The following is a 26,474-nucleotide window of genomic DNA, read 5'->3' as shown; positions in this document are numbered from 1 at the left end:
TGGTAAGGAGTCAAGCCATGGACAGATGGCCACAGTGGTGGGATTCAAATGAATTAACAACCGTTTCTCCATGGAACCCAGCTGAGGCGCTACTCATGGCTGATGTGGTGGTTGCAGGCCCCGTCCCCACTAACAACCGGTTCAAGGAACTAAACCTAAAATTAGGTACCAGTTCTACTGAACTGGTATGAACCAGCTGAATCCCACCACTGGGTGGATAGATAAATACACACATACACACACCCACACACACCCACACACCCACACACTCACACACACATACACACACACACACACCCCTTGGGGCCCTCCTCCCCTGCTAAGGGATAGCAATCAAGAGTGCAGCTTGAACCTAAAAATTATTTGCCTTAGACTAATAATATCTAAAGAAGCAGATAGATATAATTCTGGTCTAGTACCCCTTCTCTCTGAAGAGAACAGACTAGATTGCCTCTGGCCTCAACTCCTAGTAGGAATCAAAGACTCCTTTAAAGAAGGGGTAGAAGTGGGGGAGAGGACTCTGTTTTTCCTCTGTCTTTCCTGAGAGCCACATCTAGACAGACTCATGTGGGCACATATAACCTATATGGATAAAACTGTGCACAAAATACACACAACCCTTGCACAACTTATTGCATTTAATAGATTTGGTTAAATATGTCATCTCCCCAATTAGACTGGAAGTTTTTTGAGGGCAAGGGATTCCCATAAGGCCTAGCACAGGATGCATCACCAGCCCTATTGATACATCCTCCAATGGCTTCTGTCCCTTTTCTTTCTCTTCGTACTGCAATCACTTTTGGCTTCATTACCTACCCTGGGCTTGTCTCTACCTTTAGTGTCTGTCCAACCCCATCCAAACCACCCTACATAGCACTGATAGATTAACTGTGCTAAAACAATCTCAAAACATCTCCAACCTATTACAATGTCAGATGAGTGATGGAGCTCCCTTTTTCTGTAGCTTGATTTGTGTTACGTACTTCTATGACTCATGAGAGTGAAGTAAGGACCATCTTTGGCAATAAGACTCTGGTTTCTGGTTTCTGAGGTCATTCTGCTCAGTTAAGTGACAATCATAGGGACTTAGAGTTATAAAAGGGCCTTCCTGACATAGACTGTGTCATCTCTCTGACTCACCACCAGGTTATGATAACTAGCATATATATAGCCTTAAAGTTTGCAAAACACTTTATAATTATCTTATTTGATCCTCACATCAACGCTATGAAGTAGGCATTATTATAATTCCCATTTACAGATAAGGAAACTAAGGCAGACTGAGGTTAAATGACTTGCCCAAAGTCACATGGTTAGTCAATGTCTGAGGCCAGATTTGACCACATCTCTTCTAGAATCCAAGTTCAGCACTGTATCCACTGCACTACCCAGCTGCCCCTACTGATGAGGTTATGACGGAATCCTCTAAAGACTTTCCCTTGTACCAATCTATGTTCTAATGTTCAACTTTTGTTACTAAATAGTTGTGTTACCTAGTCAGGCTTCCCTTAAGCCAATAAGAACTAAAACTTCCTCCTTCAGTGATTTTTCTCTCAGCAACCCATGCAAGGTTAAGCTGATTAATAGCTCCAAGTCACTAGTATCCACTGCTAATTCTAACAAGGATAGAAAGATGGTCACAAAGCCATCAAACAGCAGTAATGCAAGAAACCTCACAAAGGTCCTAGAATGTAATTTTCTTGAGAGTGGGGATTGTTATAGTATTTTTTAAAATTCATTTTGAACTTAAATACAAAAAGACAAAAAAAATCCATTTACACAGCACAACACAGAGAGAAGAAACTATAAATCTCCATTTCACATCGTTTACTTTTTTTGGAAAAACCATGTAATAAATACTACATATCTTTTTCAAAGCTGCCCTGCTCTTCTATGCTTCTTTCTGAGTTTTCTTTTGTTCTCTGCTATGCACTTTTTTTTCTTCCTCCTTCCCCACCCTACACTAGAGAAGGCCACCATTAGACACAGGTATAGTTAGATAGACAGACACCAGTTCTTTCTCTGAAGGTGTAGATAGCATCTTCTTTCATAGGCCCTATGTAGTTGATTTGTGTATTTATAATACAGTAAGTTAGTTATTCACAGATATTCTTCAAACAATATTGCCGTTATCATATATAATATTCTCTTGGTTGTGCTCATTTTGTCCATTATTTCATGCAAGTTTTTCCATGTTTTTCTAAAATCAAGCAGCTCACATTTCTTACAGCACAGTAGTATTCCACCACAATCATATCTCACAATTTGTTTAACCATTCTCCAATTGATGGGCATATCCTCGATTTTCATTTTTTGTCAACACAAAGGGAGCTGCTATAAATATTTTAGAACATTAGAAGTTCTTTTCCTTTTTCCCTGATCACCTAGGGAAACCTAGCAGTGGTATTGCTGGGTCAAAGAGTATAGGCAGTTTAATGACTCTTTGGGCATAATTCCAGATTGCTCTCCTAAATGGTTGCATCAGTTCACAGTGCCACCAACTGTTTCATTCTTTATATTTGTATCCACAACACTTGGTGCAATGCCCGACTATATTAGGCAACTAATAAATGCTTGTTAATTGTTTGATCATCAAAACTCTGCTTTTCTTGAGCATCTTACATTTTTTGTATTCCTTTCACTTAGAAAAAGGCAGGTCTCTGGAGGTTCCAAATATTTACCTGCCAGCCTCCTCTTTCACTTTAGAGAGTGAACTCTCTGGTCTGGGTTGCCAAACAGGTCATCCTCCTACCCCCCACCCCTCTTTAATCCTGGTATTGATTAGGATATTTTCTCTAGCCAGTATCTTTTGAGATTCTACTGGGACAGCATGGCAAAGCAGGCAAGAGTGATTATTCTGAGATCAAGAACATAAGACAAATGCCTCAATGCCGCCCCTCACACCTTTCCTCTTGTGCTTCTTTTGTGCTTTCTTTCCCCCCTCCCCACCCCACCCTAGCTCTTCTGGATACACATGGGGGTAGATAGGCAAATACTATCTATATAAATTTATGTGGGGAAATACTTAAGAACTGGAAGTATTCCACTTTCTTCACAGGTAGGGACATCTAGTGGCTTATGCAATAAATGGGAATTTGGGGCTAGAGAACTACATTTTATTTCTTTATTATTAGGGATAGAGGGACTAAACCTGTAACTTGATTGGAATAGGAACTGATAAAGTGAAGGAAACTCCCTCGAACAATGTAAATACCTTATTCACAAATGATCACCTTAAAGAATTGCCTCAAGCACAGAAAGGTTTATTGCTTGCCCAGGGTCACAGAGTACAAGGCAGTGGCAGGACATGAACCCAGGTTTTCCTGGCTCCAAGGCCAGCTCCCTACCCACTCTGCCATATTGCCTCTCCTTAGTATCTTTATACTATCATGGAGCTTAGAAATCATCTAAAATGAAATCATTCTTAAAATGAAGAGACAAGCCCAAAGGAATTGAATTATCTCAGGTTACATTTAGCAAGCTTTCTCTCAACTCCTAGGTCTTGGTTTTTTCACTATAAAACAGCTTATCTTGCATTGACTTCTGGTTCATTGTAAAGAAAAACAATGTCTCACAGCCTGAATGTCCTCATTTTTTGCCTGAATACATATAAAACTTTGTAAGGTGACTTCAGGGTAAAAAGTTGTCGGTAGAGCTGCAGAATGTACATGTGTTTCTTTCCTGTCTGCTGCTCTCAGACCAATTCTTTTCTTATCTCTCAAAGGTCAGTGCACTGGTGAGATTGAAAAACCAAGGCATCAGAGAGAGAGGTTAGTGGTTTGCCTGAGGAAGCCCACCAAAGTCCTTGGCAAAATCAGGACTTGAATTGAGGTCTCCTGACTCCCATGTACCTTCCACTGAACCTCTATATCTCTGCCTCCTGGCTTCCCTGGATTCTTCTAATCCCCAACTAAAATCCCATCTTCTGAAGAAAGCCTTTTCCATCCTTTCAATTCTATTGCCTTCTCTCTCTTATTTCCTATGTGTCCCGTATATACCTTGTTTGTACATATTTGTTTGCTTGCTGTCTCCCCCATTTGGATTGTTACATCCCTGAGGGTTGGGACTGTCTTTTGCCTCTTTTTGTATCCCAGAGCTTAGCACCTAGTAGGTGCTTAATACAAATGTTTATTGACTATTAGGGACTTTTTGTTTTCAAAATGTCCACAGACTCTTCCTCTCTCCTATCTTTACTTTTTTAATACCTTAATACCTAATGTTGAAAGCAAATTTCTGGAAGAACATAACTGATTCCATTTTGTTCTATTAACCATTTTGCTGCAAGACCAGACACAGCAGCTAGTGTCCATCAGTGTCTCCTTTTCTCCTCTTATCAATACAAAAAAATTTAGCTGCTGAAGATGGAGGATTCCAAACTCCTGGGAATGTCCTCTTTTCTTATCTGGTCTGATGGGAAGTTTTCTTTGATTTAGTGAAACTGGCTATACTAAGAAGATAATTCTATTATCTATCTCCTGTGGCAAATGATATATACATTTTCTTCTAACAAATATACTGTATTTCTTCACATGACCACCCGCATGTTAATGAAGTCATGTTTCTTTTATTTGTTTCGTATAATATATGGATAATGCTTGTTAAATTATGAATGACACATCCCCATCAGCAACTAGTAGAGAATGACATACTCTGAGTGTAATAAAACCTGTTTCCAATTTGTTCTGGCTTACTAGACAAGTTTTAAACTTTTTCTGTAAGTTTGTAGTAGCCTCCTTCTCTTGTTGTTTCTGTCACTGTCCATTATAGGATCATAATTTAATGGTATTATCATAGGTAGAAGGGACCTTAAAGGTCATCTAGTCCAACCCTTTTGCAGGGTTTACACGGTTGTGAGCCTACATTGGGAACTTCTGAAAGCATCTCCCTGTGGAGGAAGGGAACATATCCCTTGGTAAAATGTTGTGGGGGGAGGTTGAGAGGACAAAAGACAAGAGTTGAGGCAAAAGTTGAAAGGACAAAAGATACCTGATTAAATCTCAGCACTACAGCTGCCTACAAAACAAACTGCTTGGTTTGTTTGGAATATACCCTTGTCATCCTCTTTTCTCCTCTCACCAACTGGGTTTCTGCCCTCCCACCCCCAATGAATTGATTGGAATGACAGACTTTTGTGAGAAAAACCAGCTGCTGATGCTGGCCTATGAAGGAAGACAACAGAAGACCTTTGGTCCCCTTTGCCTCTTTTCCACTTTTCCTCTGGAAGGTCTCTGAGAGCCCAGGTGGTGGGGCAGTGATATAATTCCTTTATAGGTACATGACAGAGGCAGACAGGTGCTCTCCCACTTGACCAGAGAGGGGTATTTCTAGACAATGTGATTCCTGAATCCTTGCTTCCTACTGGGATCAGGAGGTGAGAGGGCAGGGTGATAGCTTCTATACAGGCAAGAGGTATTTCTCGGATCTGTAAAGTCCATTCTTGGGTTTCCCTGGTCTCAGACTTGCGCTCCATAAAGGGCAAAGGGTGACCAGAAATTCTCTCTGCCCTTTGGGTAAACGTGTTTAGTTTTCATCTAATGTTAAAGGTAGCTAGGCTTCTGTAGGATAGGCAGGGTGAAAGCACTGAAGACAAAGGCACCAAGACACGGGAATAGCTCCTTCCGCAAAACTCTGTCCTCCCCAATTGGAGCCAGCTGAGGCCCCAGACACCTACCAAACTTATCAAGGGAAGAAAAGCTCGATCGAAACCCTTATGTCATCATTTTATGGACTGACAATTAATTGATGATATACATAAAACTTTACTCCTTCTACAATGACAACCTTTAAAATTGTTGATGCCTCTGATGTTCATTCTGCGTGTGACCTTAACTCACTTAACCTCTCTGGGACTCAGTTTCTTCTTTTTAAAATGGGAGGGGGTATACTAAATGGACTCTAAGACACCTTCAAACACTAGCGCTAAATCTATAATTCTATAATCTCATTTGCTCCCAACAACAATCACGTGAGATAAGTGCTCTAGATAATATAATTTCCATTTTACAAACAAGGAAACAATTTAGAAGTTACAGTGACTTGCCTCTGGATATAACAGGTCCTCTTACTCCTCTTACTCCAAATCCTGTCTTCTTTTCATTAAAAGTGCTGCCTACTTTTGTTAAATTTTCGGTGAGAGCATTACATCTAGGAATTTGCAAGTGCTACAAATTAAGGCTTAATTTGTTATTTTGTGACTTGTATAGACTTAGTAAAATGGAGAAAATGTTAATAACTCAGATTAAACCTAAGTGTGTGTATTTTTTTTCTTGAGAACTGGTTGTTAAACATTTACCAAGCACACTCCTACCTCCAGTTTATTCTTTTGTTACCCAAGTGCCGAAAAGCTGGCTCTGTATTTTTCTCTTCCCTTAAATTGTGAGCTTCTTGAGAGCAGGGACCATCTTTTGCCATTCTTGTATCCCCAGGGCTTAACGCAGTGCCTGGAATATAGTAGATACTATGCAAATATTTATTCCCTTCCCCCTTAATAAATGCTTATTAGCTACTAGCTTTCCTCATTAGAATGTAACCTCCTTGAAAACAGGATTTCTATCATTTCTTTATTTCTCCAGAGCCCACAGCAGAGTCTCTTGTCATTTCATTTGTACCTGTGATTTTCATTTGTGTTCGGGGCTCCTTGGAGAAAACTCCGTCTATCCATGCAGATCTGCAAGTGTAATTTATAGTATTAAGAAAGTAACCTAGGACACTAAGAGGTTGTGACCCTCCCCTGAATATACACCATGTGCATCAGAGACCAGACTTAAACTTAGATTTTCCTGATTCCAACGCACCCTATCCACTTCAACAAGCAGCGCGTCTGCCTTGCACAAAGTAGAAGCTTAAGAAATGCTCGAGTCCAAAAAAAAAAAAAAGTGTGGCCCACGGTGATAACTAGAAATTTATGAGAAAATAAAGGGAATTCTTATTTTAAAATAAAATCATTGGGTCGTTGGGCTTTTTTCCTCTTTTTCAGTAGAAATTCTTATTTAAAAAATAATTAGATTGTTGTTTTTTTCTCTCTGAATAGAAATTGATTTTTTTTTAATTCATTGGCCCGCTCGTCTCCCCGCAATGAGCGTTGCCTGGCCAAGCTTTGTCTGAGCCACGCTTGCTCTTCTTGCCCGGGTTCAGCCAGACTACATTTCCCAGAGGTCTCTGCTCCCGCCCACCCTACCAATCAGAGGGCAGAAAGATGATTGCCAGGAGAAAAGCTGAATTTAGGCCTAGCCAGAAAGGAGGCTAGACAGCTTCTCCCAGTTCCAGATCTCAAGCCTGAAGAAAAGGGATCGCTTTGCCGCCCTAAAACATTTCTTGAGATATGGAGACCAATTTGTTCTTTTGGATAAGAATACTGGTCGGAAACGTTCACACAGGCAACTTTGAGATCCACTGTGCATCACAACACTGACTACGCTAGCCGAGCGCAGTAGTCCCCTCGTTTCCTGAGGCACACTTGGGAGTAGTAGTCCTGAGGCACACTCTTGCATACTGGGAACTGTAGTCTCAGCAGCTTGCCACCTACCCTTTCAGGAAGAGAGTGGCTTAGAAACGTACGACGATGAGGCCTGAGATTGTCGGAGCAGCGGGCCGGACCCCCGTCCCAGGGTACGTACTAGGGTCGTACTGTGAAGCTCTGCCTTCCAGCAACGCAATCAGAGTAGATCTTTCAACGCTCTCCGCCGCCCGTTTCGGAAACCCTCCGCAGCCACCGTCCCCCGCTGCTCATTGGCCCTTTGACTCGTCGGGACGCCTGCGCACTAGATCCTTTTGAGGGTCTTGGGTAGGCGCCATTTTGGTCATAGAGGTGCTTCTGGGAAGCTTCTCTCCCGCCGGCTGGGGGATAAATCACACTAGGCAGGCCCTAGGCAACAGTCGGCTTTTTCTCCCGGTGGTTCCCGGCAGCCTCCCCGCCCCCTCACAGTCCCTCTTTGCTGCAGGTCGCGGGGACCCCCCCCCTTTGATTCAGGGTCCGGTAGGAGTCCTCCTGAGCCCCAGGCCGGTCCGAGCCGGGAGGGGAGGGGAAGGTGTCGGTAGCGGGGAGGAGGCTGGGGGTGCGGCGCGGGGGGCCCGGAGCCTCCCGGTCCAGGAGCCCACCTCGGGCCCGGGCCCGCCATGGAGATGGAGTATTACAGCGGCGACCAGTCAGGTGAGGAGGCCCTGAGGATGGTAGGGGCTGCAAAGGGGGCGAAGGGCAGCCTCCCCAGGAAACTATCTGTCCTGTCCTGGTGAGGGTCTTCATCCAAGTTTGGACCCATCTTCGGGGCCTCCGAACGTCCCTGGGAGAAAAGAGCTGATTCTGGCGGAGCAGGGAGTAGAGATCGCGCCCCCCCGAGCTCGGAGTCCGTGCTTGGGATAGTGTCCGGCACGCAGTCGGCGCCTAATGGATGCTTGCTGACCGACCGACCGTTGTTTGCCCGCGGGGAGACCCTTTCTCCCCGAAAGTAAAGTCGGTGTCTGGGGTAGGAGGAACCCCGGGAAGGGGAGACACTAGGTATCCGAGCAGTCGTTGTCAGTTGCAAAGTCAGTTTCTCTTTGGCTAAATAGTTGCTAATCCGAGGGAATCCGAACTTGGTGTATCTTTTCAGAGCAGTGTCGTGGGCCTGCCGCTCAACGAGCTTGCAACTATTCTTGCCACCGAAATCCTCGAATGGCCTGCGGAGTCTGTACCCAAAGCATCTGCCAAAAAATAGCTCGCCTCCGTGTAGGATTTTGCCTTTATTGAGTATTTTCCTCACAAAAGTCCTTTGAGTTGAATAATGTAATAGTAACTAAGCCCATTTTACAGATGAGGAAATGAAGGTTTGGAGAAGTGAGGAGACTTATGGCGACAGCTATCGAGTGACTAAAACCCTAAGTTCTAAATTAGGCTTTAGGACGTTGGGCAAGTTGTTTGGTACACTGTTAGAAAGGCGGTGGGCTAGATCAGGAGACTTGGGTTTTAGTACCCTTGATGCTTCTTACTGTCCTTTGGCCCTTGGATAAGTCGCATTTCATCGACCTCAGTTTCTTCACCTGTAAAAATTATTACGTAGTACTAGTCGGTCTCTAAAGGATATTTAAATTCATCTTTAAATAGCTATAAACTCTCTTTTGAATTCCTTTCCCATTTAGGAAGTTTCTCTGATTTTAGGCAGTGAACATATCGGAAACATGGTTCTTTTCCTACATGGATTCAATAAATGTTCTAGATCAAAGGTGGCCCCCAAATGGCATTTAGTTGTTAGTGACATTTTGCATTACACACTCATTTTTTTCTCATTCTTCCTTAAATAAATCTGCTATGTCCCTGGAACTGTGCTAGGCACTAAGGATTCAAAGACCAAAAAAGAAGAGGGAAGAAGGGAGAGACAAAAAGAGAAGGAAGGAGGGAGAAAGAGAGAGCGCCTGCTTTCATAGTACTTGTATTTTCTATTCTTCTCTCTAGCTCTCTTGCTTAATCACTCTTTCCTTTCTTCCATTTCTATGTCTTGGGTCTGCTGGTGGTATCTGATGTTACTGGTTAGCCCCACTGGGAATTCTTTGCCCCAGAAGTGACTAATTACTGCTTTAGAATTATAGTATAAATTTGATCCTGCTTTCAATTTAGATTAACTCTTTAGACCTTGTAGGAGATAGTTGACAAAATGCTTATCAACATAAAGTACAAGGGAATACTGAAATGTTATTGCCTTTAATACTTTCTATTGTTCATACTACAACTTTCGTTACTAAATATTTTAATCTGTTTTTACCAGCATTCTTTATGTTGTAAATATCCCAGGTAGGATCAATGGCTTTTGAGTTAGATGGTCCCAAAGTCTGTAAAGATGCTTATTGTGATTGCTGATGGATCTTTGAACACTAAAAAAAAAAACAAAAAAACCCTATAGGTTGATGGTAGTCAGAGGCAAAATAGGTGCTGAAAATAAAAAGTCCTTTTCAAGCCAGTGTATTAAGCCAGTGACTGGGAGTGTATCTAGAAGTTCCTATTTCAAAGCTACATATCTATGTAGCTTTTGTGACCTATTTCACCTGATAGGAAAGTACTTGTAAGTGTAGGTTGATTTACTTTTTTTAAGTGATTACTTCAGGTCTCTCATGTGCAAAATTAATATTTGGAGATATTATATTTAACTTTTGTGACCTATTTCATTTGATAACCGAGTACTTGTAAGTGTAGGTTGATTTACGTTTTTTACGTGATTACTACAGATCTCTAGTGAAAAATTAATATTTGGAGATGTTACCTTTGGCCCTTTATAAGTACCTTAATATATGTGAATTACTTTACCATGCAGTATTTTAGGGTCTGCCAGAATGAGATCTGATTTTCAACATGAAGTTGAAATAGTATGATCTAGTTGGCCAAATAGGAGAGATGTTTAGAGATCTTTCATTTTCTTCTTGGCTTTTCCATTGATGTTTGCTAAGTTCTGCATACATCTCATCATATTGATGTGGTTACTAGTCATCATTATTCTTGTCACTATGTGACACATATAACATTTTAAATACAAATCTAATGTAGAAATGTCAAGTCCTTAGTTATGCTATTTGCTAGTGGCAACCTTTGGCTATACTTTAAACTTAATCATAGTTGTAGCCCCAGACATTATCCATCTTACCCTTTAAGTGGGATTTTTATTGTTTTGTTTTTGAGCAGATGATGGTGGAGCTACCCCAGTACAGGATGAACGGGATTCAGGGTCAGACGTTGAAGATGATGTAATTGAGCAGCACTCTGGATCAGACAATGGAAGTTTAGAGCATCATTCAGAGGTATTGGTTGAACAGAATCTTTGGGGAGGATTCATTGTTGTATTTGATTAGACCTGTTTCCTTTAGAGTGGATCCTGGAAATTGTGTCAGAGCTTGTCATCAAAACCTAGTGATTTGTAAGGGAGCAAGGTGGGGAAGGGTGGGGAAGTTAATTAAAAAGTTATTTTGGAAGTAAAAGTTTCTTTATTATGTGTAAATTGGCAGTGAAAACAGTTTTGGTTGCTTTAAAATTTTCATTCTTTTATTTTCAAATATTAGGCAATTGCAGCCTTGAATGTGAGTGTCAAAAATGGATTAGCCCAACACCGGCTTCCAGTCCTAGTCAAATTTACTGATGCCATGATGGCAGTAAGCATTGACAACTTACATAAATAGAGTGTGAGTCTTCAGTCGCAAGTTGCAGAGCATATTATAAATTTTTATAGTAAACCACAGTCTGCTAAAACTTTATTTAAGGATCTGATCCTCAAAGGCTTGTCTAGTTAGAACAGTATATGAGAACTTAAAAGTTAAATTAAGTTGCCCGTTTTTACTGTCCAGGCAGCATGAAGTTCCAGGGCAAATTTATTAAATTACGTATGTATTAATGATCAAAGCAAAATTGAGCTTAAAAAGGTATGGAGGTTCAAGAGCCCAAGCTGTAGGTAAGTTCTGCACAAAAACATTTTAGAATATTCAGCCTAGTCCTCAGACTAGATGGTCTCTAAGGTCTTATCTCTTTCTAACTTCACATGTGTGTGCAGTTAACCTAAAAACTATATTGCCACCTTCCTAGGTCATGTAGGCAGTATTATACAATGGCAATAAAAATAAAACTAACATTTATTACTCTTGTTGTATGCGAGATTTGAAGCACAAGGAATAAGGAACAGTAAAGACAGTTTGGTTTTATTTTTTTCCATTTAAGCAGTAGTACATCATTGAATTAGTGAAGAAGCATATGTGCACATGTGAAAATGAAAAACACCCCTCTTCAATAATGCAATGCGTATGTTCTCAATATATTTATTCCCTCCTGCAGTACAGATTGCAACCCTTATTTTCTTTCCCAATGTTTGCGTGCCCCTATAGATCTTCTACAGAGAGGCTCTCTACCTAACAATAGGAGGCCTTTTAAAAAATTGTATTTATTAGGCAACAGTCAAGCTGTCCATCTCTTGCTCCTGTTATGTGTCATATGCCAATTCACCTTTTCTAATCATTTCTTGTGTGATAGCCCTTAAACCATTTATTTTGTATTGTTCGTCATTGGGAATATCTTTATACCCCCCCATGCATCACTCCATTGTCTCTTGTACCTGTAACTTTAAGTCTTCAGAGATTGTGGTGTTCATAGAATCTGAGATTTAGAGGGGCCATCTAGTTCCTAAATCCAAAAAAGGAATCCTTACTCTGAGAGGCCCCAAAGTGGTTTTTTAGCCTCTGCTTGAAGACCTTCAATGAGTAGAAACCTCCTATTTCCCAAAGCAGCCCATTCAACTTTGAGACTCTAATTATTAGAAAGTTTTTCCTGGTCTTATGCTTAAATTTTCCCTTTTGCAACTTATATCCATTGCTCTCTAGGGTCAAAAAAGAACCAGTCTAATCCCTGTTGCACATGACAGCCATTTAGAAACTTGAACACAGCTCTCATATTCCCTCTTAGCCTTTTCTTCTCCAAGCTAAGCATCCCCAAGTTCCATTTGCTGATTCCCATGGACATGAACTCAGGGACCTTTACCATTCTGGCTGCCCCGGCTCTGGTCTTTACAGAATAGTTAGTCTTGTGCTAGAGACTGGACCAGAAGACATGGTTATAGTTCCCACACTGGCACATCACAGTGTAGCTGGGGAAAACTGATTCACAAATATAAAATAGCCAGAGAAGAAGAGTTCAGGACACTGTGGAGTCAAGTTTGAGACAGTAAAGTTGTGAAAACTCCAAACAGAAGATAAGGAAGAACTGGAGCAATCAAAAAAACTCCACCTGTAGGGAGAGGCCATAATATCTTAGATTTAGAGCTGGAAGAGACCTCAGAACCTCTGGTCCAACTCTCTCCTTTTTACAAATAAGGAAACTAAAGCCCGGAGTGGCTAAGTGCAATGCCCACGGTCACCCAGGTTAATAAGTGGCATAGCCAGGATTTGAACCTAGTTCATCTGACTATAAATCTCTCATCCTTTCCAATGTATCATGCTACCCCGCTAGGTACTTTAGCTCCAGACGGGAGGATGGGCAGAGAGGAGCAAGGTGGGCATGCCAGGTAAAAGAAGTGGTGTAGAGGCAGGAATGACTGTGGCCTATGCAGCATACTTTGTGATTAGCTGCAGTGAAAGGTGAATGTTGAGCAAATATTGACATTATGAAACAATATAATTTTTAATAAAAGCACTAGCAGTGAGTCAAGGGCTCCTATTTAGTTGCACATTTTAAATTGGTATTTGCTGTTAAAATGGTTATTTTCACAAATACAGTTATATGTAAATTGAATTAAGAAAATATAATTTAGTTTTCAAAAGTAAAAAATTTACAAAAAAATTACTGGTTTTCCTATTTCTTTAATGACTCCTTTGGATTCTCATTCTCTTCCCAACTTCTTAATGTGCCCATTCCCTAGGGGTCTGTCCTAGGGTCTTCTCTCCCTACACGCTTATTTGCAGTCTCTAACTTTGAATAGATTTTGTCATCTTTTGATTTTGATAACAGCATCTTCATTTACTTACATGACACCCCTTCCTACTGTGTGAAAGTATTGGAATATACTAGGCACATGATAAATACTTGTTGCTTGACTGATCCAGATGATAAATGAGATTTAAACAGCCCATTAAGGTTTACAGAGTACTAAATTCATTGTTTTCTTTTATCCAGCCTTAATCTTTCTCCTCAGCTCCCGTCTTATGTTACCAACTTGCCTGCTGGACATTTACTAGATGTCTCATCCACATCTCAAATTCATCTAACACTTAACATAGAACTTGGTACATTGTAGGTGCCTAATAAATGCTAATCGACTGACTAACTTCCCTTACCCTCTATGTCTAATCAGTTCACAAATCTTATAAAATCTACTTCCATAGTATCTTTAGTACTAATTTCCTTCTTTCTGTATACAGGAATACCTCAGAGATATTGCGGGTTCAGTTCCAGACCACTGCAATAAAGCAAATATCTCAATAAAGCGAGTTACACAAATTTTTTGATTTTCCAGTGCATATAAAAGTTATGTTTACACCATACTGTAGTCTGTTAAGTGTGCAATAGTATGCCTAAAAAACCCAATGTATTTACCTTAATTAAAACTACTTTATTACTAAAAAAAAAATGCTAACCATCATCTAAGCCTTCAGTGAATTGAAATCTTTTTTCTGATGGAGAGTTTTGCCTCGTTGTTGATTCTGCTGACTGATCAGGGTGGTGGTTGGTGAAAGTTGGAGTGACTGTGACAATTTGACTCTTCCCTTCTTGAAAGATTTCTCTGAGATATACGATGTTGTTTGATAGCATTTTTACCCACAATAGATCTTCTTTAAAAATGGAGTCAATCCTTTCAGACCTTGCTGCTGCTTTATCAACTAAGTTTATGTAATATTTTCTAATATTTTTGTGTCTCAGGAAATAGGGAGGCCTGAGGAGAGGGAGAGGTGGAGTAGTCAGAACACACACAACATTTATTGATTAAGTTCATTGTCTTTAATGTGAATGAGGTTTCTGGCACCCCAAAACAATTACAGCAGCAACATCAAAGACCCCTGATTACAGACCACCACAACAAATACAATAATAATAATAATTTAAAGTTTAAAATATTGTGAAAATTACCAAAATGGGACAGAGACACGTTGTGAGCACATGCTGTTGGGAAAATAGCCCCAGTAGACCCACTTGATGCAGGATTGCCACAAACCTTCAATTTGTTTTTTAAAAAATCCAGTATCTGCAAAGCACAATATAATGAGGTGTGTCTGTACACAGCTTCTACGCTAATGCGTCACCTTATCGTCTCATTTGGGTTATTGTATTAGCCTCTTGATTGGTCTTTCTGATTCTAGTTTTGCCCTTTTCCACCCATCCTCCATGTAGTTGCCAACTGAATATTCCTGAAGTACAGATCTGACCTTGGCACCTCCCTACTCAAAAGCCCTCAAAGGCTCGCTGTTGTCCTTTGGTTTTATTCCTTACAACAACCCTATGATATAGGAATTATGAATTCACAGGTGAGGAAATCTGAAGCTCAAAGAGATTGTGACTTACCCTTGTCACACAGTGTCAGAGGTTGAATTTGAACCCAGGTCTCTTCAAGTTCAGTGCTCTTTTCACGGTTCCCTCCTGATGTCCCCACAGCGCCACTATAATTCAGCACATCCCAAAACCAAGCTCATCTGGTCCCCCCAAAATTGTTCCTCCTTCATTAGTTCTGTCCATACCCGTGTCCTGTTTTTACAGCCTTGGGATTATCTTTGAGTCATTGCCAGGTACAGTTAATATGATGGATTTTTATGTCAGAATCTTGTATAATCCAAACATGTGCCTCAGGCTGCCTTTTTCTTTACTGAGTCTAGTGCTTTTTTGTAATCATTAAGTACTGCATGTGTGGGCAAATCATTTAAAGAGTTGCCTCAGGCACTGAGAGGTTAAGTTATTTTGAACCAGAAGTTCTCCATTCTAATGACATAGACCTGGACCAGAAACCCCATATTTGGATCTTACACTGTCTTTACTTTTTCCATGAGTTGCAGAAAACTTTCAGAAAGATTCCTGTTAACTTCACATACACACACGTGTGTACAGAGGTTCCTAAACTTATTAGGCGTACTGCCCCCTTTAAAAAAAAGCTACTCTTTAACCCTTTAAAGGTTTTTTAAAAATTTGTATCATTTCAAAAAAAGAACACATCTTAGATTTAATAATTTATTGTAAATTTGTGGGATTTTTCCTGCATTGAAATTTTGATGACACAGTGTTGTGTCTTGTAACCATATAGTATTATATTGTAAACAAGTCATTACACACACATTCCTGCTGGTGCATGCTGGACTTTTGGACAGTGCTCCACTGGCTGGCCTGCCAGCACTTGCTCTTTAAGACTTGTCTGTGGACTTGACCACTGATCAGTTATAGCTTGCATTCTGTGTGTTTATTTGGAAAATAATGTAATCACTACAAATTTTAACTGTTACACAACAGATGGAGCAAATACGGTTTTTCAAAATTTTCATATCTTCTTCCTTACAATTCCCCCTTATTTTTATTGAACGCCCCCCAATTCCTCCTGAGGCTACTACTGCCCTGCCCCTGGACAGTTCTAGCACCCCCCAGAGGGTGGTATCACCTACTTTGGGAACTTGTGGTTAGATCATTAAATTTTTTTTTATAAAGATGACAAAGTAAATTATGAATTGGTAGATATCAATGCCCTGTCATTTACCTTTTTTAGGAGTCAATGATTTTTAGCACATTCTTTTGTAATTTTCTCCCTGATGTGACATTAAAAAAAAAAAATCCCTCAGTAGTTAACCTCCAGCATAGATTTCCCATGTATACTTGGTCTGGCTAAGCCTCCCTTACTAAAAAACTTCATTGTCTTAGATGTCATTTTTCCTTTAACAAATAATAGCCCATTAAGAACTGGGCTTTAAATTCTATATGTGACAGTGGAAACTAACATTTTCCATTGATATGTTGCCCTCTTGCCAATTTCATGTGTGAATGCCCTTGGAATGATACTAGTTAGGTCTTTCCCCAGGATGTCTACAGACTTCTTTTTGCTTTTTATGGTTTCATGAGGCAGTGATACTCATTATCTTCCATAGTGATTTACAAATGAGTTTGTATTCCAAACTGTTTCCTTTTGTAACCATGTCTATACTTGGCAAAAACACCTTTGCTGACTAAATCAGTTAAAATTCATTAGGAACTTAGTGGTAATCAAAGTCGTTATCTTTATTTTACTCCCCATTTTTCAGCATCATTGGTTTTGTTGAGTACTCAGTGTTGTCTTCTCATTTCTATGCATCGAATATGTGCGTTTGACTTTTATTTTAATTAGTCGCTGGTCTAACTATACAGAAATAGTCATATTAAGAGTTATTTTTAAATAATATTAGATATTCGCTGTGTCAAGTGATAGGAAGCAGAGAGTTCATTAGACAGTAGATCCAGAGCTGAAAGGGACCTCAGAGTACATGTAGCCCAATCTTTTATTTAACCATGAAGGTTAATTTATTTACCAAAGGTCACAAGGAAGTATGTTAATGCTTAGAGCATGAGTTGGGGGTGGGGGGCAGTCACTTAACTTCTCAGGGCCTCAGTTTCCTCATCTGTAAATGAGGGAGTTGGATTAGATAACTTCTAAGACTTCTGCCAGCACTTTACACAATCAAACCAACTCTGCCAACTGCATAGAAAAATTTTAAAATATTTTGAGTAGAATATCTGATTCTTAGAATCGTCATGAATGATATCTGTCAGATGAATGAATCAATCATTCACTTATTAAGAGCTTACTATATGTGAAGTACTGTGGTAAGTTCTGGGAATACAAATAAAAAAGCAATACTGACCTTGCTCTCAAGGAGTTTGCATTCTAATGAGGGAGACAACATATACAGGAAGTTTCAGCTGCAAGTTAGATGGAAGGTTCCATAGTCTATGGTCCTTAGGAGACTGCAGCTAAGCAAATGGGAATGTCTTTTCTTTAATGTCTGTTGGCCACTTCTCTATTTGTTCAGTTGTCTTCAGTCACATCTTACTCTTTGTGAACCCATTTGGGGTTTTCTTGGCAAAGTTGCTGGAGTGGTTTGCCATTTCTTTCTCCAAGTGTCTGAGGCCAGATTTTGAACTTCGGAAGATGAGTCTTCCTGACTCCAGGACTAGCACTCTGTCCACTGTGCCACCTAACTGCCCGTCACTTCTTTATTAGAGAATGGCTTTTCTTTTTGTGGCTGGGAGATGGGAAGAGACTGGGGGTTTCTCTAGAGTAACAAACTCCAGGCATGACACTAACATATTTTGTATGAGAACTGCCAGGAGCATTGAGAGATTAAGTAACTTGCTCATGTTAAGAGAGCTAACAAGTGTTAAAAGGAGGTCTTCAGAACAAATTTTCTTGATTCCAAAACTAACCTTCTGACCTTTGTAGCAGACTGCCTTTCTTAGTTTTGACATTTTCTATCAATTGCTTATGCAAAATGATCAGAGAAATAGATGGTGATAATGATGGTCAAGTAAATTAAGAAAACTTCGTACAAATGGTGACAGCAAAGTAAAGACATTGTACAGAGGGTGCTAAATTTATTGTAAAAAAAATTTGTTTATTTGCTTTTTCTTTGTAACTTTTCTGTAAAAGAAAACCTTTTAGAAGAAACCCTTTACCATCAAAAGGGATATGCATGTATCAGGAGTAATTAGGACTTTGTTCTTCATGTCTTTTTATCTTACCATCCGTTGTAATTTTTGTGCATCCATTGAAATTTTATTTTGGAAAATTAATCAAGTAAGGTGTTGCATGTGACTTACTCTAGTTATAGATAGCTAAGACCTTCTGTATAAGTAAGTTTAGCTGGAGTTTACTCAAATGAGAGTGCACCTGAAATATTACTTTCTCCCTCCCCCACTCCTTCCCTTTTTGCATTCCTTCTGTCCTTATAAGAAATAGTTTTCTTTAAAAGCTGTCAGCATGATGTTGAAGTGTGGAGTTCTCATTCTTCATGGACTATATAGAGTCAGCAATATGTACTTAACATTGCATTATTGAAAACAAGTGAATTATCCAGATAGTTTTACGCTATTTTTTTTTTTTTTGGTACTACTGGTGCTGTGTCAGAAAGCATTTTCTTTTGTTGTTACTTGATTTTTAAACTTTGTTAAACCACTTAACCTTCCATGCCTCAATATTTTTTCCTGGTACAAAAAAATTAGAGGTAGCATTGAAGACAGGTTAAAATGGTAGGGCCAGAGATGATGATTTGTTTATATAGAGAAGTGGTCTCCAAACGTTGTGTATGTGTGTGCTCCATCAGTAAACATTTTTTGAATATGCACCCTTCTGTGTGTATGTGTGTATATTTTTACTTATTTATGGATGATACACATGTACTACTGTTCTTATGCTTGGGTACATTATAAAAATTAAACGGAAATAAAAAATTTTATACAATAAAAGATAAAAATAATTTTTGATCCTAGAGTTGATTAGGAGTCACTAGAACTTGGATAGTAAGGGATTGACATGGTCAGACATGCATTTCAGGGAAATCATTTTGGCAGCCGAGTGGAGGATAGTATTCCATTATATTCATATACCACAACTTGTTCAGCCATTTACCAGTTGATGGGCATACCCTCATTTGGCCACCACAAAAAACAGCTGCTATAAATATTATTGTACATGTGTGTCCTTTTCCCATTTTTATAATCTCTTTGGGATACAGCCCTAGAAGTGGTATTGGTGGGTCAAAGGGTATGCACATTTTTATAGCCCTTTGAGCATAGTTCCAAATGGCTCTCCAGAATGGTTGGATCAGTTCACAACTCCACCAGCAATGCATTAGTGTTCCAATTTTCCCACATCTTCAGCATTTTAAATTTTCCTGTTTTGTTATGTTAGCCAATCTGATAGGCAATATGGTGCCTCAGAGTTGTTTTGATTTGTATTTCTAATCAATAGTGATTAAGAGCATTTTTTCATATGATTATAGATAGCTTTAATTTCTTCCTCTGAAAACTGCATGTTCATATACTTTGACCATTTATCAATTGGGAAATGACTTGTATTCTTATAAATTTGACTCAGTTCTCTATATATTTTAGAAATGAGGCTTTTATCAGAGATGCTGGTTGTAAAAATTCTTTCCCAATTTTCTGCTTCCCTACTAATCTTGGTTGCATTGGATTTGTTTGTGCAAAAACTTTTCAATTTAATGTAATCAAAATTATCCATTTTACATTTCATCGTGTTCTCTATCTTTTATTTGGTATTCTTCCATTCTCCATAAATCTGACAGGTAAACTATTCCTTGCTCTCCCAGTTTGCTTATAGTATCAGTCTTAGTATCTAAATCATGTAATCATTTTGATTTTATTTTGGTATACGGTGTAAGATGTTGGTCTATACCCAGTTTCAGCCATACTATTTTCCAGTTTTCCCAGCTGTTTTTATCAAACAGTGAGTAGTTGAACTGATTTCTTACTAATGGTCTTCCTTGAGCTCGAATGTCCAAGGATCCTCAGAAACTGGATTGATAACTCCCTTCAGTACTTAGTCCCATGAAAGCGCAAAGCTTTTCAATGCCCACCATTGAATTTGTGACCTGGTGTTTCTACCCAGGTAAGGAGGTCCAGAAAAGGAAAATGAGAGACTGTCTAGCTGTATATCCCTTTTCATAAACTGGTCATCAAATGCCTTGTTGCCTTAGTTTACTCACCAGCATTGTGTTTGAATAGTTATTCAATATTCAATAATATTCCATATTATTTTTTTAGAAACTTTAAAAGGAACATAATTTTATTCTTTGTACATTTGCATAGCCCTCTAAAAGTAAATTATTCTGTAGACAAATAAAAACTGGGAATTACACTCCTATATTTCTTGAGGCTGCTGAGACTTCCATCAGATGCATCATCTTTTAAGACACTGGTCAGCATGCAAAGAGTAGGAGAAAATTTTGTAGGCTGTGAAGAAATGGAGATTTAACAGGTTGCTTTAGTTATTTACAATAAGTATTTAACTTCAGTTTCCCTAGACAGTTATTGCTTTTATCTATAAATAATATTTCTGTTATTTGTAGATCAACTCCTGGTTTATAATGGAAATGTATAAAAATTTTATCTCAAAATACTTATGCATTGGGGAACATTTTGCACATGTAGAACACTCATACTTTCTAATGAACCTGCCAATTCTATTCATCACTAAACCTATTCCAATCCATTTCTTTCACCTATTTCCTAGCTTATTCAGCTTCCATAAAGAAGATCCACTCTGTCTCTATTCAACAAACATATATCCTCAGGCTTTTCAACTAATATTGTTCCCATCTTGTTTTAATCAAAACTGTGCTTTTCCCTGAGAATACATTAGAACCAGCTCCTTTGGGGGCTATTCCTTGATTATTGTCCTTGTGACTTTGAACAAGTCACTTAACATCCCTGGGTCTCACTTGCCTTACCTAGTAGGTAGCCTCTGAGGTCTCTTCTAGCTTTAGAACTATGATCTCACCTGGAGGAAGAATGGACAGATCTTTGCGCTTTCTATTGTTGCTTCTCTTGCCACTGTTCCCTAATGACCTTTTCCCTTTGAAGTCTGTCCAATCTCTGTTTATGAAACACTTTCTCTAATTCTTGATGTTGTCATCCATTGACTTCTTCCAGGGCATTCTCCCAATTTTTTCAGGGATTTTTTAAGTAACTAGCTCATGGTATTTTTTATCTGTTCGTCTGCTGCTATCATTCTTGAGGACTCCCTTAACAACCTATCTTTCTTGGGGATTTCCTTAGCACACAATTCCTTAATTTCAACTCTAATACCTTTCTTATGCCTAATTTATTTTACCATCTCTTGAAATCATGCCACCAATAGCCATAACATCTCTGAATATAACTTCCTGTTCTTCCACTTTCTCTTACTAAACATACTTTTTGCCTTTGCAGTACAGTTTTCCAAACAATGAAGTGTAACTCTTGTGTTCAAGACTATCTTGGGGCCAGATGTAGGGGTGTAGAAGGAGGAGTTGAGACCTCAGTGGCAAAATTATCAGCGGCCAAAAGTTATCTGATGGCTTTGAGCATAATTCCTACTAAATATTTCCACTTTATTCATGGCAGGGGTGGGGGGAGAGGTTGAAAGCAAGTGCAACATAATCAATTCACAAGACTAACATGACAAAATTGCTACGATTAGAAGTGCCGCACAGCGATTATTTGATAAGGTATATGGAAACAAGATCAGTTTTGAGTCAGCATGTGTCAGCAGGCACAGCAGCAATGGACAGCATCTCACCATCAGTGGGCGGAGGCTCATGATATAGATCAGTTGTGTTGTCAGGCTGCTTGCTCCATTTATTTTGTTTTTGACTAAATGTTTCACTATTATTGTAGAACCCAAAATACAGAACTCATTCCAAGGCTTCAGTTTAGGTGGACATCACTGAAAAAGGTCCGTTGTCTGATGAATGATTTATGTCTTGATATTTTTCCTTTCCAACAAGGATACATTGCCTACAGTGGATTTAAAGCTTATCAAAATTGAAGTAACAGCGTCTAGCTTATTTCCATAATCATCTCAAATCAGCTATTAAGGCATGGTTACCATTCGCATGTATGTTAGCATTATAGTCTTTAAAAAGCTGTATTCAATTGATTCTCAGTCCACATACATTAAATTTTATTCTGTTGACAGCTCATACACAGAAAAAATGTACAATAGTCATATAATTATTTTATTCTTCAGCTTTACCCTTCTACAAGCTTCCTTAGGTACACTGCTTAGGTAGTGTGAAAACTTAGCTTTACTGTCTAAATTCTATATACTCTCACTTTTAATATGATGGCTGTTTAAATAGTACCATGATTTATGTCTACCATAGACCACACGAAACAGGTTTTTAAATGCTTGTTGTAAACAAGGGTTAAGAACTCATTTGCTTAGATAATTAAAATACAACTTTATTATGCTCTAAATGAAAAAGGAATGGAAAAGGCAATAATGAACATGATTCACCACTGAATGTTATGATAGGATTAGCAGTGTGAAGGGGGACATAATTGCAGTTCAAAACAGTTAATTATACAGGTCTAAAATATGAATTATATATTTTTAAACTGCTAAATTTACTCCAAAGTCCATTCATCTACTTCAGCATCCTGAAGATTAAGTGCATATTCTGCCCAGTTAGATAATCAAGTGGCAAATACGCTACACCACTGACATCATAGGACAGTTGCCTGTGAAACTAGACCTCTGATGTGGGGCTCTAATTTCATTCCTTTACAGGTCATCATCTTCATCAGGGAGCTCAGTTGTCTGAGCAGTCTATACCTCTAAATTCGGGTCTCTTATAAGTTTTCTAACAAGCCAAAGGAAGGACTTTTCAAAGTTGTAGTTATATTTGGCTGAAATGTCATAGTACTAGAGATTCTTCTTGCTCTGGAAGACAGTTGATTTCACCTTAACTTTTCTATCCATATTATCTACTATGTTGCTACATAACAATATAGGGAGAAGTTCACATGCTCGTGCCAGATCTTTTTGCCAGTTAGGTACATTCTTGTAAGTTACTCTTGATGTTACATCAAACTTTATAATGGTACACTGAGCTTGGATGTAACTAATGATCACCTCTCAGAGCATCAAATTTCCCTTGGACAACTGTATCTCATACATTGAATTTAATGGGACCTCTGTTAGTATGGAACTCAAGGAATGGACCTTAATACCTAAGGTAGCTACAGACTTCTCAAATTCACCAGCCAAGTGACATTTTACAAATGTGGTTTTTCTAGTACTTGTATCACCAACTAATACAAGTTTGAACTACACTTAGGGTTCTCTTTGGGAAGCGATCATGATGATTCTTCCAGAAACACTTCCATCTCTGCCTAATTGAAATCTGCTTGCTTCATTTGAAGGAGAAATATGTGAATTTAAAGTTAAACTTTCTGGGTTAAAATACCATATCTATTATATTTCTTGTCACAGTTCATTTTGGTGAGTAAAATAAAACGAGTAGGTTTCCAAAAAACCTCCAATTTTTAAAAACTAGAAATAATTTAAGATATTTAATCATTTGACATTTTCAAGAATGAAATATAATTGTCCTAATTTTTAAATAAAATAATATGCATTTGTGATAAATATGTAACCAACTTGAAAGAAAAATCCACAGCAATAGCTGAAACTAGCACATGTCAATAGAGACTGTTTAGGAAATATAAAAGTACAAAGTAAAAAGCACAAATCCAGAAGATACAATTTTGTGAGATTCATGGAGTATTTTTATTTTAATTAAATATTTTTATAAGCAAAAAATCTGCCTTCTCTCCCTTTTATTTCCTCTCCCCTCCCTTGAAAAACAATGATAAACAAAACCCCTGTTAAAAACATAATCAGGGGAACGGAGCCAAGATGGCAGCTAGAAAGCAGGGACTAGCGTGAGCTCCCTGCTGAGCCCCTCCAAAAACCTATAAAAAATGGCTCTGAACCAACTCTAGAACTGCAGAACCCACAAAATAGCAGAGGAAAGCAGGGCTCCAGCCCAGGACAGCCTGGATGGTCTCTGGGTGAGGTCTATCCCACACGGAGCTGGGAGCGGAGCAGAGCTGAGCGGAGCAGCGCCCAGCATGGGCGGTGCAGACCAACCAGACCAGGAGTCGGGCGGAGCATGCCCTAGCACCCTGAATCAGTGAGCTGCAACAGTTACCAGACTTCTCAACCCACAAACACCAAAGACAGTGGAGAAGGTAGTGGGAAAAGCTACGGGAGTGGAAGGAGTTCGCAGTTCAGCCACCACCCCGGGGGCAGCGGAGGTGGGGCAGCTACAGCTGCAGTTGCTTCCGGCCCCAGGCCCACCTGGTGGGAGGAATTAAGTGGCAGATCAGAGCAGGAGTGCACAGCCTACTGAAGATCTAAGCCCAGTCCGGGTTGGGGGTTCTTGGGGAAGGAGGAGTGCTGGTGTGGCAGAGCTGGCACATCCCCCCCGAACGTGGAACATAGAACTCTCTGGTCTACAAGCAGAAAAACTGAAGGGTCAAGTAAGTTGGCAGGGAATATGGCCAGGCAGTGAAAACGCACCCAGATTCAGTCTCAGACTCTAGAATCCTTCTTTGGTGACAAAGAAGACTAAATCATACAGCCAGAAGAAGTCAACAAAGTGCAAGAGCTTATACCAAAAGCCTCCAAGAAAAACATGAACTGGTCTCAGGCCATGGAAGAGATCAAAAAGGATTTGGAAAAGCAAGTTAGAGAAGTAGAGGAAAAATTGGGAAGAGAAATGAGAAGGATGCGAGAAAACCATAAAAAACAAGTCAATGACTTGCTAAAGGGGACCCAAAAAAATGCTGAAAAATACACTGAAGAAAACAACACCTTAAAAAATAGACTAACTCAAATGGCAAAAGAGCTCCAAAAAGCCAATGAGGAGAATACCTTGAAAGGCAGAATTAGCCAAATGGAAAAGGAGGTCCAAAAGACCACTGAAGAAAATACTACCTTAAAAATTAGATTGGAGCAAGTGGAAACTAGTGACTTTATGAGAAATCAAGATATTATAAAACAGAACCAAAGGAATGAAAAAATGGAAGACAATGTCAAATATCTCATTGGAAAAACCCCTGACCTGGAAAATAGGTCCAGGAGAGATAATTTAAAATTATTGGACTCCCTGAAAGCCATGATCAAAAAAAGAGCCTAGATATCATCTTTCAAGAAATGATCAAGGAGAACTGCCCTGATATTCTAGAGCCACAGGGCAAAATAGAAATTGAAAGAATCCACCAATCGCCTCCTCAAATAGATCCCAAAAAGAAATCTCCTAGGAATATTGTCGCCAAATTCCAGAGCTCCCAGATCAAGGAGAAAATCCTGCAAGCAGCCAGAAAGAAACAATTTGAGTATTGTGGAAACACAATCAGAATAACCCAAGATCTAGCAGCTTCTACATTAAGAGATCGAAGGGCTTGGAATACGATATTCCGGAGGTCAATGGAGCTAGGATTAAAACCAAGAATCAATTACCCAGCAAAACTGAGTATCATGCTCCAAGGCAAAATAGGGATTTTCAATAAAATAGAGGACTTTCAACCTTTCTCACTGAAAAGACCAGAGCTGAATAGAAAATTTGACTTTCAAACACAAGAATCAAGAGAAGCATGAAAAGGTAATCAAGAAAGAGAAATTGCAAGGGACTTACTAAAGTTGAACTGTTTTGTTTACATTCCTACATGGAAAGATGATGTGTATGATTCATGAGACCTCAGTATTAGGATAGCTGAAGGGAATATTCATATATATATATATATGTTTATGTATATATGTATGTGTGAGTGTGTGTGTATGTATATATGTATGTGTATATATATATAGAGAGAGAGGGAACAGGGTGAGGTCAAGATGAAGGGAAGATATCTAAAAGAAAATCAAATTAAGGGATTTGAGAGGAATATATTGAGAGAGGGAGATAGGGAGAGATAGAATGGGGTAAATTATCTCGCATAAAAGTGGCAAGAAAAAGCAGTTCTGTAGGAAGAGAAGAGAAGGCAGGTGAGGGGGAATGAGTGAATCTTGCTCTCATCAGATTTGACCTGAGGAGGGAACACCATACATATTCAATCGGATAACTTACCCCACAGGAAAAAAGCAGGAAGAAGAAGATAAAAAAAGGGGAGATGATAGAAGGGAGGGCAAATGGGGGTGGAGGTAATCAAAACCAAACACTTTCGAAAGGGGACAGGATCAAGGTAGAAAATTCAATAAAGGGGGGATAGGTTAGGAAGGAGCAAAATATAGTGAGTCTTTCACAACATGAGTATTGTGGAAGGGTTATACATAATGATACGCATGTGGCCTATGTTGAATTGCTTGACTTCTTAGGGAGGGTGGGTGGGAAGGGAAGAGGGGAGAGAATTTGGAACTCAAAGTTTTAAAAACAGATGTTCAAAAACAAAAAAAAAAAGTTTTTGCATGCAACTAGAAAATAAGATACACAGGCAATGGGGTGTAGAAATTTATCTTGCCCTA

At 39.2% G+C, this 26,474-nt stretch overlaps 1 protein-coding gene and 1 pseudogene across 2 annotated transcripts in view; one reads left to right on the top strand and one right to left on the bottom strand.

The window, feature by feature from the left end:
* Positions 1-7,781: 7,781 nt before the first annotated feature.
* The window catches only part of IWS1 (interacts with SUPT6H, CTD assembly factor 1), a 45,926-nt gene continuing 27,233 nt past the window's right edge, over positions 7,782-26,474 (top strand). Inside the window, exons 1-2 of one of the 2 annotated variants that reach the window (XM_036742816.1) lie at positions 7,782-8,149; positions 10,646-10,761. In XM_036742816.1, coding sequence (XP_036598711.1) covers positions 8,116-8,149; positions 10,646-10,761 — 150 coding nt within the window. In that variant the 5' untranslated portion in view covers positions 7,782-8,115. The remainder of the gene's footprint in view (positions 8,150-10,645; positions 10,762-26,474) is intronic. The other variant, XM_036742817.1, reaches the window with a different exon arrangement.
* LOC118840111 lies at positions 22,773-23,306 on the bottom strand (annotated as a pseudogene).

This window comes from Trichosurus vulpecula, chromosome 2 (assembly GCF_011100635.1).
Source record: "Trichosurus vulpecula isolate mTriVul1 chromosome 2, mTriVul1.pri, whole genome shotgun sequence".
Classification (NCBI taxonomy): Eukaryota; Metazoa; Chordata; class Mammalia; order Diprotodontia; family Phalangeridae; genus Trichosurus; species Trichosurus vulpecula.
The sequence above is the reverse complement of the archived record's forward strand: the minus strand, read 5'-3'. Positions and strand labels throughout refer to the sequence as shown.